The sequence below is a fragment of the Notamacropus eugenii genome, chromosome 4 (genome assembly GCF_028372415.1).
Source record: "Notamacropus eugenii isolate mMacEug1 chromosome 4, mMacEug1.pri_v2, whole genome shotgun sequence".
Lineage (NCBI taxonomy): Eukaryota > Metazoa > Chordata > Mammalia > Diprotodontia > Macropodidae > Notamacropus > Notamacropus eugenii.
Genome location: NC_092875.1, coordinates 248,602,997 through 248,620,434, shown reverse-complemented (window position 1 = coordinate 248,620,434; position 17,438 = coordinate 248,602,997). Strand labels below are relative to the sequence as shown.

Below are 17,438 nucleotides of genomic sequence, written 5' to 3'. Positions count from 1 at the left end.
GAATGATTTTGAGCAAGAGAGTCACGTGATCAAACCTGTTAAGAAGATTAATTTGGCAGCTGTGTGAATAACACATTGAATTTCTGCTTTGTAGCTTATTTCTTGTGTGACCATGAAAAAGACACTTTATCTCTCTGAGCCTCAGTTTTCCGTCTGTAAAATGATGGGGTTGGACTAGATTATTTCTTAAGGCCTGATCTCTATGTGGTACTAGAAGCAAGGAGACTGTTTGGTCTGAATTAGAATGCTAGCAGAGTGAATAGAGGAAAAGAGCATGAAAATTGATATATATTTTGATATAACTGTTTTCTTTTGTATTCTAACATATTTTTGTAATTTATGTATTTAAAAAAAATTTTTTTTTTTGAGAAGGATCCATAGGCTTCACCAGACTGCCAAATGGTCCATGACACAAACAAGGTTGAGAAGCCTCATTCTAGTTGGACAGATCCCTTATACAGGATAATTGAAGGCATTTATGTTCTCTTTGCTCTACTCCCCTGGATTACTTTATCTATTGTATATGTTCTTTCGCTTCTTGTCACCAAGTCTTTAGTCATGTCCTATGTTGGGAATGTTATTTCTTTCCATCTCTATGTCTGTTGAAATTCTGCAGTCCTTTAAGATCCTCCAAAAAAGTCATCTCATTCTTAAAGATTTCCCTAGTCCCAATGGGAATGAATAATCTTTTTTTCTTCATATGTCAAGCAACTCTTCATATTTCTTTTCTAAACTTGTAGTGTTCCATTTTTTGTTACAGTTATTTGTGTGTTAATATCCCCTTATTAGATTTGGAGCGTCATGATGCACAGAGTTATCTTTATTTTTATATAGCCCACAATGCTGTGTAATGGAATCACATATTTAGATCTAGAAGAGAACCTAGAGATCATCTAGTCTAACTGCCATTGTACAGGCCCAGAGGAAGTAAGTGGCTCCAAATCTGAGTCCTATGATTCCTAATCCAGTATTCTTTCCATCCTAGCTACAACATACTGTGGAGGTTTAGTAAATGACTTTGGGATTGAATTATTTTATTTATTTATTGAAACATTGAAGTTTTTTTTATTTTCTAGGCTGGTGCAGAAGTAAATGTGTTAAATGATATGGGAGACACTCCACTTCATCGTGCAGCATTTACAGGGCGAAAGGTAAAAATGGATTGTAGGTGTCTGTGTGTGTCACTCCATATATACACCATGACTTCATCTATATACATATGTTGGAATTTATGATGTATATATAATGAAAATATGAACCTTACAAATGTGAAAACATTTGAAGAGAGGACATGATTTTGAAGAAGGCTCACTTTCTTTTCTATTCCACATGTTCTTAGGGATGTCTTTTATATTACTACTCTCTTACATAATATACTACAGCCTTGAACAAGATGCTGCATCTCTTTGTTCTCAATATGTTTTCTGACTGTCCCCTCATGCCTGGAAGATGTGTGTCTCTCTTCATCTCCTCCTCCTGGCCTCCTTAGCTTCCTTCAAGTTCTAGCTAAAATCCTGCCTTCTCCAGAAAGCCTTTCCTGATTCCTCTTAATTCTAGTTCCTTCCTTCTGTAGATTATTTCCTGTTTATCTTGTTTTTATATCCTGTTGTTGCCCCATTAGATTGTAAACTGCCTGAGAGCAGAGATTATTTTGCCTTTCTTTGTATCCCCAGAGCATAGCCCAGTGCCTGGTATGTAGTACGCAGCTAATAAAAGTTTTTTGATTGACTGACTGGTTCCAGACTATTTAGATCAACTATGGTTTTGTTTTGTTTTTGCTCATTGTCACCTTTAAGTCTGATTCCTTTAAGATTGTGCTGTTACATGGCTTGTAGTCATATGGAATCCTTGGAAGAATATTGGTATTATGAAGATGAGCTTTTGCAGCAGGAAGTTGCTTAGACTCAATGATACTGCTTCATGATTTCTTTAATGTGATCTTGACCAGTATATTCATCTTTGGACTTCACTCATTGTCCATCTCCAGTGACTGTCCAAGACATCCATGCTGAAGGACTAACTCAGTGGGCTCTTCCGCTATTTACTTGTTTTCATCCAGGTAATATATTCTTTGTCAGCAAACATGGTAAATAGGGGAATGAACTTGGAATCAGGAAGATCTGGGTTCAAATCCTGCCTTATACTAGTCGCGGCCTCTTAGCATACCAGGAAATTCTCAAAGATTTTAATTTACAGGAAAATTGCCCATCCACATCATTGCAGGGAGTTTCTGCTATGAGGGTTACCTGAACCAGTGAATTTCAAATCTGGAATTTTACTTCTCTGACTTGGGAGTTGCTTCTTTCTTAATCTTACCTTTTTTTTCCGATTTATTTTTTGAAATAATTTTTAACAATTTGCTGTTTTGTTCTTAACAAACACTAATTAACATGAGCATTTCTTCATACAAAGAGGAGCAGAAAAAGGAGATTGCATATTAAGGTTTGAATCTCTATTGTGAACAGCTTGCCTCTTTTTTAAAGCTCAGACTGCATTCAGTGTCCATTTCAGAGCTGTTCTGCTTTGCAACTTCTCTATTCTTATTTTTTCTTAAATGCATCATCACTATTACTTGTTCTCTACAGAACCCATTCAGAAATTTAAAAATACCCTTAAAATAACAAGCTTCCCAAACAAATGAACCAGAAACACTCCCCCAGATCTTTGTGTCAGATAAAGCTTTGTCGTGCAAAACAAGCTGTAGAGTTTTCATATCCAAAAATATATCTCTAGAGTCCACTAGGTGGTGCTGTGAATAGAGCACCAGCCCTGGAGCATGACGAGGACTTGAATTCAAATGTGGCCTTACACACTTACTAGGTGTGTGACCCAAAGCAAGTCACTTAACCTCTGTTGCCTCCAAAACAAAACAAAACAAAAAAACCGCATCTCTCATTTTACATCTTACTTGAATCTCCTTTCTTCTATCAAGCTTTTTTCCTTGGGCCTTTGGAATCTTTGTTGGTTATTACATTAATCAGAGACTTTTAAAGTTGTTTTTCTTGGCAATTTTGTAGTTACTGGCTAAATTTTCCTAGTTGTGCTTGTTTCACTCTGCATTAGGTTATTAAAGTCTTGTCATGTTTATCTGAATTTCGCTACCTTAATATATCATAATTTGTTCAGCCCCATTGATGGGCACGTTGTTATTTTCTGGTTTTGGCCGTCACAGAAAGGGCTGTAAATATTTTTATGCTTATATATCTTTTTCTTTTCCCTTTGATCTCTTTGGGATTATAAGCCAAGTAGTAGAATCACTAAGTTAGAGAAAGTACAAGATTTATGACTTTTTGACTATAGTTCCAAATTGTCTTCTGGAATGGTTGGATCATTTCAGAGCTCTAAAAGTAGTGTATTACTGTGTCAGTTTGGCCTCCTTAATCCTCTCCAGCAGTTCGGATTTTCTTTTTTTGTAATCTTTTCCAGTCTGAGAGGTGTGAATTAGAATTGTAGAGTTGTTTCAATTTAATTTAATTAATCTCTTTTTATTAGTGACTGGAAGCATTTTTCACATGGTTATTGATATTCCTTCTCCTTTTTTCAAAATAGTATTTTATTTTTTTCAATTACATGTAAAGACTATTTTTAACATTCTTTTATTAAACAAGATTTTGAGTACCAAATTTTCTCCTTCTTTCCCTCTCCTCCCTCCTCCCTAAGATGGTAAGCGTTTTGATATAGGTTATATATGTACAGACATGTAAAACATTTCCATGTTAGTCATGTTGTAAAAAAGAAACAGAACAAAAGGGAAAAAAACCTACAAAAAAATAATAAAGTGACAATAGTATGCTTTGCTCTGCATTCCGAGTCCATCAGTTATTTCTCTGGATGTAGATAGCATTTTGTATCATGAGTGTTTTTGAATTGTCTTGGATCGTTGTATTGCAGAGAAGATCTAAACCAATCGTAGCTGATAGTTGCACAATGTTCCTGTACTATGTACAGTGTTCTCCTGGTTCTGCTCACTTCACTCAGCATCAGTTCATGTAATTCTTTTCAGGTTTTTTCTGAAATCTGCCTGTTCATTATTTCTTATAGCACAGTAGTATTCCATAACATTCATATACCATAACTTGTTCAGCCATTCTGTAATTGATGGGCATTCCCTCAATTACCAATTCTTTGCCACCACAGACAAAAGACCTGCTATAAATATTTTTTGCACATGTAGGTCTTTTTCCTTTTTTTATGATCTTTTTGGGTTACAGATCTAGTAGTGGTATTGCTGGATCAAAGGGTATGCAGTTTTATTGCCCTTTGGGAATAGTTCCAAATTGATTTATGGAATGGTTGGATCAGTTCACAACTTCACTAGGAATGCATTAGTATCCCAATTTTCCCACCTCTTCCCCAACATTTATCATTTTCCTTTTCTGTCATATTATGATATGCTTTGTCTTGAGAGCTGTTTGCTGCATATCCTTTGACCAGAGAATGCCCCTTATGCTTATATAATTCAGTAAGTTCCCTATATATTAGAGAGATTTGTTGTAAAGATTTTTTTTCCTAGTTCACTGTTCCTGAGGGGTGGTAGCAAAGTGGCAGACTAAAGGAGCAACTCAGTTGACATTTTCCTCCAAAAAAACTTGAAAATAACATATCAGATCAATTCTGGAGCTACATAGCCAACAAAAGGTAGTAGCAAGACAATTTTCTAGGAGGTTGGAAGGATAGGTCTGTGACACAGAGGTGAAGGCTGGTCTAGAACCCATGTGGTGGCAACACTAGCAGTGGGCCTTAGGGGAGCTGTGACAATTGCAACAGCTTCAGAAGCTCTCAGCTCAGAGATGGTAAGGGTATTGGACAACTGGTCAGAAAAGTATTGCAAGGGACCCTGTGCTGGTAATAGATGTGAGACTGGATGCTATTTGGCAAGTCTGTTGCAGTTCCAGAGAAGAGAGCTATTAGTGGTTGGAGCTGCAGGGGAGCAGAGACCCTTCCTGAGTAAAGACCAGAACACAGACCAGGAGAGCAGTGGCCATACCTCTCCTAGGATTACATCACTTTGGAAGCACTGAAAACTTATAGACCCCCCAGAACTAGTTCTGAAGACAGCAGTGTGAAAAATTTTGGAGCTTGGTATGGTTCCTTCTCACTCCCAGGTGAATGAGTCCAGTTTTAATATAAAGCTCAAAGTCATGAAATAGGCTGGAAAAATGAGTACACAACAACAAAAAAAGAACCTGATCATAAAGAGCTACTATGGTGACAGGGAAGAAGAAGACACAAATTCAGAAGAAGACAACAATGTGAAAAAGAGCTATAAAACCTCAAAGATAAATTTAAATTGGATACAAACCCAATGAGAATTCCTGGAAGAGTTTAAGTAGAAAATAAGAGTGGTAGAGGAAAAATTGGGAAAAGAAATGAAAGTGATAACAAGAAAATTATGAAAAGAGAATTAATGGCTTGGTAAAAAAGAGACAAAAATACTGAAGAAAATATCTTAAAAAACAGAATTGCCTAAAAGAGGTACAAAAGCTTACCGAAGAAAATAATTCCTTAAAAATTAGAATTAGTCCTAAGCTAATAACTCCATGAGTCTTCCAAGAAACAAAACCAAAAGAATGAAAAAATAAAAGATAATGTGAACTGTCTCATTGGAAAAACAACTGACCTGGGAAATCCATCTAGGAGAGATAATTTAAGAATTATTGGAATATATGAAAGCCTTGATCAGAAAAAAGAGCCTAGACATTATATTTCAAGAAATTACCAAGGAAAACTGCCCTGATATCCAAGAACCAGAAGGCAAAAGAGAAATTAAAAGAACCTGTTGATCACCTCCTGAAAGATATCCCAAAATGCAAACTCCCCAAAATATTAAGCTAAATTCTAGAGCTCCCAGGTTAAAGAGAAACTACTGTAAAATAGCCATAAAGAAACCATTCAAGTATTGTGGAGCTATAGTCAAAATCGTGCAAAATTCAGCAGTTTCCATGTTAAAGGAGTGGAGGGCTTGGAATATGATATTATGGAAGGTAAAGGAACTAGGATTACAACCAAGAATAATCTACCTAGCAAAATAAAGTATTTTATTTTATTATATTTTAAAGTATCTTCAGGAGAAAAAATTAATATTTAATGAAATAGAGGGCTTTCAAACATCACTGAAGAAAAGACCAGAGCAGAATAGAAAATTTGACATCCAAACATAGAACTCAGGTTAAAAAAAATAATCATGAAAGGGAAATCATAAGGGACTTAGTAAGATAAAACTGTTATTATTCCTTTATGATACACATAACTCCTAAGAACTTTACCATTATTAAGGCAGTTACAAGGAGTATACATAGCTAGCTCACTTTTTTCTTACTAATTTTATCTTCATTATTTTTTGCAAAAGCTTATTAATGTTATATAATTACAAGCTTCTCCATTTTGTCTTCTGTGAGTCTTCTGATGCCTTGCTTGACAGCATCCTTTCCATATTCACAGCTGCCAAAGGTATCTCCTTCCCTGTTTCTCTAATTTGTTCATGACATGACTTTTTATATCTAAGTCATGTATCCATGCGGAATGTTTTGTGGTATGTGGTGTGAAATAATGGTATAATCCTCATTTCTGTCAGATTGTTTTCAAGTTTTCCCCAAGTTTTTGTCAGTTAATTATGAGTCCTTAACAGTAGTAGTTGGGTCTTTGAGTTTATTGAATAAGTATGTTACTTTATTTCTCAAACCTAATTTGTTCAGTTGATCAACATGTCTATATTTTAGCCAGTACCAAATAGCTGTGATGATTTGCTGCTTTTCAGAATATTTTGAGATTTGACACTGCTAGACCATTTTCTTTTCCATGTTTTTTCATCATTTCTATTGACCTTTGGTGCCTCCAAATGAATTTTGTAATTTTTTCCCCCAGTTGCTTAGATTGGTATTGTACTGAATATGTAGATTAATGGCATTAAAAAAAGTTAGCATGGCCTAGTCATGAGAAATTAATATTTGTCCAATTATTTAGGTATATCTTCTATAAAGATTTTTTGTATAGTTTTTATAATTTCTTGTAGTCTTATATTTCTTATATGTATATCTTGGTAGGTAAAACCCTGATTGTTATACATCCTGTAACACTGTAAAATGGAATTTATCTTTCTATCTCTTCCTACTGGTTTTGTTGGTAGTATTTAGAAAAGTTGATGGTTTATGTGTCTCTTACCATATCCTGTTATTTTGTTGAAACTTTTGATTTAATTAATTTTGGGCTGAAATTTGTGGGTTTTTAAAAAAAAAATAAACCATTATATCTTCTGCAGAAAATGGTATTTTTGTTTTCTGTTTCTCCTATGCATATTCCCACAATTTATTTTTCTTGCTTTCTTGCTATGTATATCTAGTTAGCATTTCTAGTAATATGCTAAAAAATACTAGAGATAAAGGACTATCCTAGGTCTTTTAGAGCTTCTAACATTTCTTCATTATATATGATGTTGGTTGCTGTTTTTATTTTCTAGATACAATATGTCATATCAAGGAATGTTAGTTTTTTATAAAACAGAAATATGCATATGTTTCATTTAATATTTCTGCCGCAGTATTGGAGATGTTGATCTATGTTCTGTTTGTTTTGTTTCTCCTTGATTTAGATATGACACATTTTTTATCATAGAATTTGATAAAATCCTTCCTTTTTCCTTTTTTAAAATTTTCACAAATAGTTTATATGATACTGGAATTAGTTGTTGATAAAATTCACTTAAACATCCATCTGGTCCTGGATTTTTTTTTAAATTTAGAGGTTCCTTTATGGCTTGTCCAATATTTTGCTTGTTAGTTTCTTTTCTTTTCTTTTTTGGTGGTGTTCTTTTGTTCAGTGAGATTGGGTTATCAGAATTCTCTTTTTCTGTTTTATATTTGCAAACATTTAATCTAAATTGATAGTTTTGTTGGCATATGATAGGACAAAGTAATTTCTTAAAATTTCTTTTATTTTATCTTCAGTTGTTATGATTTCTCCTTTTTCATTTTTGATATTGCCAGTTTAGTTTTCTCCCCCCACCCTTTTTTTAAATATCAAATTCACTAGCTCTTTATTCTATTGATTTTTTTTGAAAGGACTCTTTATATATCAGTTCAGTGCTTTTTTCAAACTTTCAATTTTTCTTAATCTCTTTTTTGATTTTTACATCTTTTTTGGTGTTTAGGGCTTTGAATTTTTTGCTTTTCTGTATTTTTAATTGTGTGCACAGTTCATTGATCTGTCTTTTCTCTCCTTTCTTGGTATATTTCTTTTCCCCCTTCCTTTTTCAGTATTAGTACCTCTTAAATCCATCAGAACAGAACAAAACTACACCCTGGGGCCCTCTGTTTGTCATATTTAATTTATTTAGTATTCTGATCAGACGCTTGTGTTTATTATCCCACAGTTAGCTTGTAAATACCTCAGCATTGTATACTCCCAATTGCTCAGCTGTAATGACTTTTCTAGATTTCTCTTGATTTCTTTGTTTGCTTTTAAAAGTTTCTACTCAAGTTTGTTCTTCATAATGTTTGAAAGTTCACTTTTTATTAATGGCAGTTCTTTCCACTGTAGGGTTATAGTGAGTTTTGCTGATAGGTTGTAGGTCTTTATTTTTTGCCTTTTGGAATGTTGTGATGCAAGTTCTCTTTTCCTTTAACACTGGTAGCTGTTAGGTTTTGACCTTGTTTCCTTAGTACTTGGATTCTTTCCTTCTGTCTGCTTACAATACTTATGGGGGAAAGAAAATAGTTCTGTTTGGGGCATGTTTTTCTTCCCCAAGTATAATTTAAGTTCAGTTCTTGTAATTGTGTTATTAAAAAAAAAAGTGTTTTTCTGCACACATTAGTGACCTCTAGTGCTCTTGCGCATAAATTAAATAGAAACTTTATCTGTGTCATATCATTCAATTATAAATTGTCACTTCTTCAGTTTTCCTCTGACATAGTTATATTTAAATTCAAGATTGTGATCAAAGAAAAGTAATAAAGGACTTTCTCATTTTGTCAAGGATAACACATTGGAAAGGGATTCAGAAGAACTGGGGTTCTAGTCATAGCTGTGCTGTTAATTAGCTATGTGAATTTGACTTTGGATAATTTATTGCTTTTGGCCTTTATTTATTGCATCTGCCTTTCTCTGTAGTATGGGTTGACTGGGTTAGAAGACCTTTAAATTTATTATTTCTTATTTAGGAGAATTAAAGATAAGCTTAAACCATACAACTGTGCCCTGTATTTTACATTTCAGAGACTAGAATGCCAGCACCTTCTCATCTTTAGTTTTCCTTTGTCTCTCCCTGTGTGTGTGTGTGTGTGTGTGTGTGTGTGTGTGTGTGTGTGTATGTATGTGTATGTATGTTTGTACAGATGCATATTCTCATCTCTAGTTTATAGATAAAGATATGTAGATATACAAAAAAGAGTTAGGTTAGCCAGTAGTGTCCTGGATGTTTATGTGTGTATGTGTATACATATATGTATGTATATACACACACAGAGACTGCATATGTCTAGCATGTGTCATATAGTTATTCAGGATACTATTGGCTAACATAACCCTTTATTGCGTATCTTTTTTTCTTATTGTGTTCAATTTTAATCGATTATGGTTAGTAAAGTAAGAATGTGCTCTCTAACCAGAAGATAGTATCTAATGAAACATTAGACATTGCTAGTTTATTAATAAATTTTTAGTTTTATTCTTCACTTACCAATCTGTCAGTCAGTAAGTACTTATTAAGCACCTACTACATACCAAGAACTGTGCTTTGGGGATATAAAGAGGCAAAAAACAGCCCCTGTTCTGAAAGAGCTCACAATCTAATGCAAGAGACAACATGGGAACAACCATGTACAAATGAAGTACATGCAGGACATATTGGAGATAATCAAAAGGAGGAAAGCACTTACACCAAGGGGGATTGAGAAAGGCTTGTTGTGGAAGATCAGAAGAGACTAAATTAACTGTTTCTTCAAAGTGATTTCCCTAGAGTCACCTTTTTTCATTTCAAATGCTTGTTTGAAGACAAGAATGCTATAGCAACGAGTGGGGTCCTATGTTCTCTTAGTACAGTTGCTGTGATAGGAAACGTAAATGCTGCCTGTCCTCTTCGAGTACCTTCTGGTAACATAACTGCTCCATTGTGAAAACTGCGACTTGAGTTATTAATCTAATAACCTTTTTGGGTTTGGTTTATAGCACAGAGAAGGAGAGGAAGTATCCCTTCTGACCTATATCAAGCTTAATCTTGGTGTCCGACATGCCCGTAGACAACTTTACGAGTAGGGTTCCTTATTTGATAATTTAGAGATTGATGCAAGGAAATTGCCTGATTACCTTAAGTCTATATAGATCAGTTTTACATATTGATGTACCCTAAAGTTACATAAAGGGCAGCTAGGTGGCGCAGTGGATAGAGTGATGGTCCTGGAGTCAAGAAGACCTGAGTTCAAATTTGGCCTTGGACACTGTTTGACTCTGAGCAAGTCACTTAACCCTGTTTGCCTCAGTGCCCTTGTCTCTAAAATGAGTTGGAGAAGGACATGGCAAGCCATTCTTGTATCTTTGCCAAGAACTTCCCAGATAGGGTCACAAAGAGTTGGACACAGCTGAAATGACTGAACATATTGATATTGATAAGTCCTGATCCTAGGAAAGAGAGAAAAGGACTCTCACTTATGGAGGGAAGTACCTCCATAATCAGGGAGATGGTATTATGAATCATGAGAGTAGGAAGGTAACAGATTATCCTTTTCTTCTACCCTAAGGCTATCCTAAGGTAACATAAAAACAAGGAAAGACCCTAGATTTTGGTTTTCTAATGCTTCAATGGTTATTGAATTTTTCTTTCTACTGATTTTGTAATGTTGTCATCCCTATTAGATGACATCTAACAACTGTTTAGGAATTCAAAAGCCTTTCCTCCTATTATGAGTAGTCTACCAGAAACGTGTTTGCCTAAGTAATACTTTGGTTTAGGTGAAATAACTTCTTTTTTAACCTGACCAGTTCATTTTGTTTGGCTCTTTGTGAATGCCTAGATTTGGTCTAAAATTTTAACTTTGTGTTTGTATTCATCCTCATTTGGATCTTTGCCATGATTCTATAAACTACTAAATATTTTTATGTTATTTTAGTAGTTTTTAAATTTTTTCCCAATTAAATGTCAAGATAACTTTGAGCATTCATTTTTATAAGATTCTGAGTTCCAAATTTTTCTCCCTCCCCTCCCCTCTTCCTAAAATAGTAGGTAATTTGATTTGTATATACTATCATGTAAAACATACTTCCATATTAGTCACAATTGTGCAAGAAGAAACAGATCAAAAGGAAAAAAAAAACGATGAAAAAGAATAAAATAAGTGAAAAAAAGTGTACTTTGACCTGTATTCAGAATCCATCTGGATGTGGATATAATTTTCCTTTGTGAGTCCTTTGTACTTGTCTTAGATCATTGTGTAGCTGAGAAGAGCTGAGTCATTCATATTTGGTCATCACATAATATTGCTGATATTGATGTACAATGTTTCCTGGTTCTGTTCATTTCACTTTGCATCAGTTTGTTCAGGTCTTTCCAGGTTTTTCTGAAGTCGGCCTGTTTATTATTTCTGATTGAACAATAAGAAATTGCATTCATATGCCACAGCTTGTTCAGCCATTTCCCAATTGATGGACATCTCAGTTTCTAATATTTTGCTGTCATGAAAAATAATGCTATAAATATTTTTGCATATGTAGGTCCTTTTACCTTTTTTATGGTCTCTTTGGGATACAGACCTACTACTGTTATTGTTGGATCAAGAGGTATGCACAATTTGGTTGTCCTTTGGGCATAATTCCGAATTGGTTGGATCAGTTCACAACTCCACCAACAGTGCATTAGTGTCCCAGTTTTCCCATATCCTCTCCAGTGTTTATCATTTTCCTTTTATTGTCATATTAGCCAATCTGATAGGTGTGAGGCAGTAGCTCAGAATTGTTTTTCTGTTGTCATTTCTTTTATTTTTTAAATTTATTTATTTGTTTTAAATTTTGAACATTTATTTCCACAAAATTTTGAGTTTCAAATTTTCTCCCCATCTCTCCCTTCCCTCCACCCCAAAATGCCGAGCATTCTAATTACCCCTATCACCAATCTGCCCTCCCTTTCAACATCCCTCCCTTCCCTTAAGTTTTCTGTATCACAAACATCCAAAATAAATATTCAGTGGTCTCAGGCTGTGGAAGACCTCAAAAAGGATTTCAAAAATCAAGTTAGAGAGGTGGAGTAAAAACTGGGAAGAGAAATGAGAGAGATGCAAGAAAATCATGAAAAGCAAGTCAACAACTTGTTAAAGGAGACCCAAAAAAATCTTGAAGAAAATAACACCTTGAAAAATAGGCTAACTCAATTGGCAAAAGAGGTTCAAAAAGCCAGTGAGGAGAAGAATGCTTTAAAAAGTAGAATTAGCCACATGGAAAAGGAGGTTCAAAAGCTCACTGAAGAAAATAGTTCTTTAAAAATTAGAATGGAACAGAGGGAGGCTAAAGACTTTATGAGAAACCAAGAAATCACAAAACAAAACCAAAAAAATGAAGTATCTCATTGGAAAAACAACTGACCTGGAAAATAGATCCAGGAGAGACAATTTAAACATTATGGGACCACCTGAAAGCCATGACCAAAGAAAGAGCCTAGACATCATCTTTCATGAAATTATCAAGGAAAACTGCCCTGATATTCTAGAACCAGGGGCCAAAATAAATATTGAAAGAATCCACTGATCACCTCCTGAAAGAGATCCAAAAAAGAGAAACTCCTAGGAACATTGTAACCAAATTCCATTGTTACCAAGTCAAGGAGAAGATATTGCAAGGAGCTAGAAAGAAACAATTTGAGTATTGTGGAAATACACTCAGGACAACACAAGATCTAGCAGCTTCTACATTAAAGTATCAAAGTGCTTGGAATATGATATTCCAGAAATCAAAGGAACTAGGACTGAAACCAAGAATCACCTACCCAGCAAAACTGAGTAGAATACTTCAGGGGAAAAAATGGTCTTTCAATGAAATAGAGAACTTTCAAGCATTCTTGATGAAAAGACCAGAGCTGAAAAGAAAATTTGACTTTCAAACACAAGAATGAAGAGAAGCATGAAAAGGTAAACAGGAAAATGAAATCATAAGGGACTTACTAAAATTGAACTGCTTTACATTCATACATGGAAAGACAATATTTGTAACTTGAAATTTTTTTCATTAACTGGGTAGTTGGTGGGATTACACACACACACAGAGCACAGGGTGAGTTGAATAGGATGGGATCATATATAAAAAATGAAATTAAGGGATGAGAAAGGAATATATTGGAAGGAGAAAGGGAGAAATGGAATGGGGCAAATTCTTTCTCATAAAAGAGGCAAGAAAAAGACTTTTTAATGAAGGGAAAAAGGGGGAAGGTGAGAGAGAAAACATCAAGCTTACTCTCATCACATTTTACTCAAGGAAGGAGTAAAGTCCTTACTCATTTTGGTATGAAAACCTGTCTTACAATACAGGAAAGTGGGGGAGAAGGGGATAAGCATGGTGGGGGGGGGATGATGGAAGGGAGGGCAATGGGAGGAGGGAGCAATTAGAAGTCAACATTCTTGGGGAGGGACAAGGTAAAAAGAGAAAATAGAAGCAATGGGGGGCAGGATAGGATGGAGGGAAATAAAGTTAGTCTTACACAACATGACTAGTATGGAAGTCATTTGCAAAACTACACATATATGACCTATATTCAATTGTTTGCCTTCTCAGTGGGGATGAGTGGGGAGGGAGGAAGGAAGAGAAGTTGGAACTCAAAGTTTTAGGAACAATTGTTGAGTATTGTTCTTGTATACAAATAGGAAATAAGAAATACAGGTATATAGTGCCTGTTCTGTGCCAGCTACTGTGCTCAACATTTTACTAAAATTATCCCATTTGATCATCACAATAACCATTGCAGGTAGGTACTATTTTTATCCCCATTTTTATAGTTGAGGGAACTGAGGCAGAGATTAAATGACTTGCCCAAGGTCACACAGCTGTTTAGTGTCTGAAGACAAATTTGAATTCAAGTCTTCCAGACCCAGACTCAGTGCCATCTACTGCACTACCTCACTGCATATCTTACATAAACCTTATATAATCTTAAATAAACTTGGTATGAAGAAACACTAATAAAGAAAACCAACAGGTTTTTGTTTCCTTTTTTTTCTTCTGTAAAACAAGTTTTTTCAACTTAGACTCATTCTTTAAACAGCACTGAGAAAGTGTTGCACTCCTAATCTATCTAGCAGGTCTCTTGAAGACAGAACTATCAGGCTGGTCTGTCTGGCTCTCTCTGGCCAATACAGACAAGTTCTCCCATCTATTCACTCACCATGATGCTTGTAGCAGACACTTCACAGCCAGTAAGTTGTCTTACTCCTCTGCTTTCTCTCATACCAAAGGAAGTTTCACATACTTCTGATGTTTGACTTCTCTCCAGCTGTAGGTAGTACTTAAGGGAAATAGCTTAGATTGAAGTTCTTATCCAGTGAGCTCAGTGTTTCTTCCAGGAATCAGGAATCTGGAATCTCTTAGCTGACGCCTGAAATAAATAGCATTTATGTGCTGGCTTAAGGTTTGCAAAGTGCTTAAAAATGATTGCATTTTATCCTCATAACAAGTGAGAGAAGGAGATGCTATTTTTATCCCCATCTGTAGACAGTGGATAAGTTACTTGCCTTAGGTTATACAACCACTAAATATCTGGGGGTGGATTTGAACTCAGGTCTTCCTTACTTTAAGTCCAGCATACCACCATCTATCTTTGACTGACCTTTCTTCATGAAGCTCAGACAAAGCTGGTCTTTTTACCTTTTGCTATTTCTTTAGTCTTGACCTGCCAGATTCTTCAGCCTTGACACACTAACTTTCCTTATCTTAAATCAGAGCCTCCTGCTATTCAGTGAATCTCCCTTTATTTATGAGGTAAAACTCAGCATATCTGCATTTTGAAATCAGGAGTTTTTATTTAATCATCTATAGTCTCCAGACATTTGTATGCTTCTCATTTTATGTTTTACCATCTTAACTCTTAAAACATTTGCATACAAATTAACCAAAAGATCACTGTCCTAGAGCTCCAGCCATTCTGTAGTCTCAAAAGACCCTACTGTCTCCTCAATTTATAGTCCTATAATTCTTCCTTTTAAAGCCAAAATACAAAAAAAAAAGTTGTCTTCACTCACCTCTACGTTCTGTCTACTTACTCAACAGTTTGTGCTGCTGATAGCAGTTTCTTTATATTTATATAAGAAGCCTCACAGTATATCCTTTACAAGGTGTTTTAAGCCCCAGTTCATTTTCTGTTGCATTTGCAACCAAACAGCTACCACTTACATGATAGCTGTTTCTTTAGCAGTTTTTATTAAACTAGAATTATTTTCCTGTTCCTTTTAGGTACAAAACTGTTTGCTATGAAAGAGGTAATCCCTTACATCCATAACCAGATAATTTAATCCTTTTTCAGTTTGTGAAAGTATTTTTTTTTTCCAATTTCAGTACCAAACTGTTTTATGTCAGGGTAGCACCTTATGTCATGACTAACACAAGAGCAGTAATTATTGTAAATATTTTATGGGATATGTGTTGTGTAATGGAGATAACATAGAGCCATGATCAGGAAGTAATTGGTAATTGGCTGATGAAATTGGAAGAAATTTTATTCATTTTGAGTACTCTTTTTTATTTCTTTGAGATCTAATTTTTGTATGTTATTGGATCTTGACGTATCTGCAGCACATACAGGGTGATAGGATGAAAGAATTTGCTTTAATGAATTTTTCTTTTTAAAAGCTGAAAGTTAGAACTGCAAGCTTGATCTTTAGTATTCTTACTTATTCATTGACAACATTTCACTGAGAAATCAGTAATATATGTTAGTGACTGATTGCAAAGGTCTCTGGAGAGTTGGATCTTTACATACTGAGAGGTTTTGTTTATAATTCAAGTTAGGGTCAATTTTTGTATTAAAAAAAAAATAGGATCCCAGGATTTTAGAATCGGAAGATCATCCACTTTAGAGATCTCCATTTTTGAATTTGGGCTAGTCATTTTGCCTATTTGAGCCTGTGTTGTCATTTAGAAAATGAGGGTCTTGGAATGGGTCCTATGTCTATGTCATTTAGAAAATGAGGGTATTGGAATGGGTCCATGGATCCCAGGGTAAGAACCCGTAGATTAGATGATATTGAAGGACTTTTATAGCTCTAATTCTCTTATTCCAGTTGTTTATCCCCTGTGGCTATCTTACATGCTAATCTTCACTGATTAGCTGTCTGTAAAAGGAACATCTTCCCCTCTTTAAAAAAATGTCATTTGACCCTACAGTCTTCTCAGTTTATTGTCCTATAATTGTTCCTTTTTTATCCAAAAAAAAAAGTTGTCTTCACTCACCTCTACTTTCTTTCTGCTTACTCATTTATTAACAGATTACCATCTGACTCTGACTCTGAAATTTCTCTCCTTTTTAAAGACCTCCTTCTTTACCTCTCTGCAGTATATGATGCTGTTGGCTACCATCTCTTCCTCTTTACTCTCTTATCCCTCCTGGTTCTCCTGTTTATCATGCCACTTCTTAGACATCTTTGCTGGATCAACAACCTGGTCATCCTACCATCAATGAGTATAACCTAGGGCTCTGTCCTGGGTCCTTTTTTCTCTCTTTACATCTGCTCTCTATGATCTCTCTAACATGGTGACAGCTATTATTTCTATGCGTGTGATTCCTATACTTATATATCCAACCCCAGTCTTTTTCTTCTGTGCTAGCCATCTCCAACTGCCTGCTTGCCATCTTTACCTGGATGTCTCATAGGAATCTCAAATTAAACATGTAAAATAGAGCTCATTATCTTTTCCTTAAAACTTTCTATCTTCCTAACATCCCTCTTTCAGTTGGGAACATTCTTATTCCTCTAGTCACTCAGCTTTATAACCTAGGAATAAACTCTTCCCTCTCCCAAAGCCCTCCTCCAATCATTGCTAAGTCTTTTTAATCCTGCCTAAGCAGTATCTCTTACATCTGTTCCCTTTTCTCCACAGCTACCATCCTAGTTCACATTCTTACTACTTCTTGTCTAGATTATGTCTATATCCATTAGCCTTGTATTAGATCTCCTTGTTTCGAATCTCTTCCCTTTTTAATTCATCCTCTACACATCTGCCAAAGTGATATTCCTAAAGCATAGGTCTATGTAACAACAATGCGATACCAAACACTATGAATATGCATGGGTATTTCCAGGGTAAATTCACAAAACAAAATAACTCTCTTCCTCAAAAACAAAATCAAAGTATTTATTTGGGACATCACTAGAATACCAGGAGATAAGATTTAACAGGTTACTTATCATTAATCCAGGGATCATCATCTTAAACCTTTCTGTCAGACCTCTCCACAGAAACAAGTTCCCCTAGAC

At 35.1% G+C, this 17,438-nt stretch overlaps 1 protein-coding gene across 7 annotated transcripts in view; it reads left to right on the top strand.

The window, feature by feature from the left end:
- Positions 1-17,438, top strand: part of OSBPL1A (oxysterol binding protein like 1A) — a 324,266-nt gene that overhangs the window by 40,915 nt on the left and 265,913 nt on the right. For 6 of the 7 annotated variants that reach the window (XM_072604414.1, XM_072604417.1, XM_072604412.1 and 3 more), the window contains one exon: positions 1,077-1,151. The exons of the other annotated variant lie outside the window; for it this stretch is intronic. In XM_072604414.1, the coding sequence (XP_072460515.1) occupies positions 1,077-1,151 (75 nt within the window). The remainder of the gene's footprint in view (positions 1-1,076; positions 1,152-17,438) is intronic. 7 annotated transcript variants of the gene reach the window in all.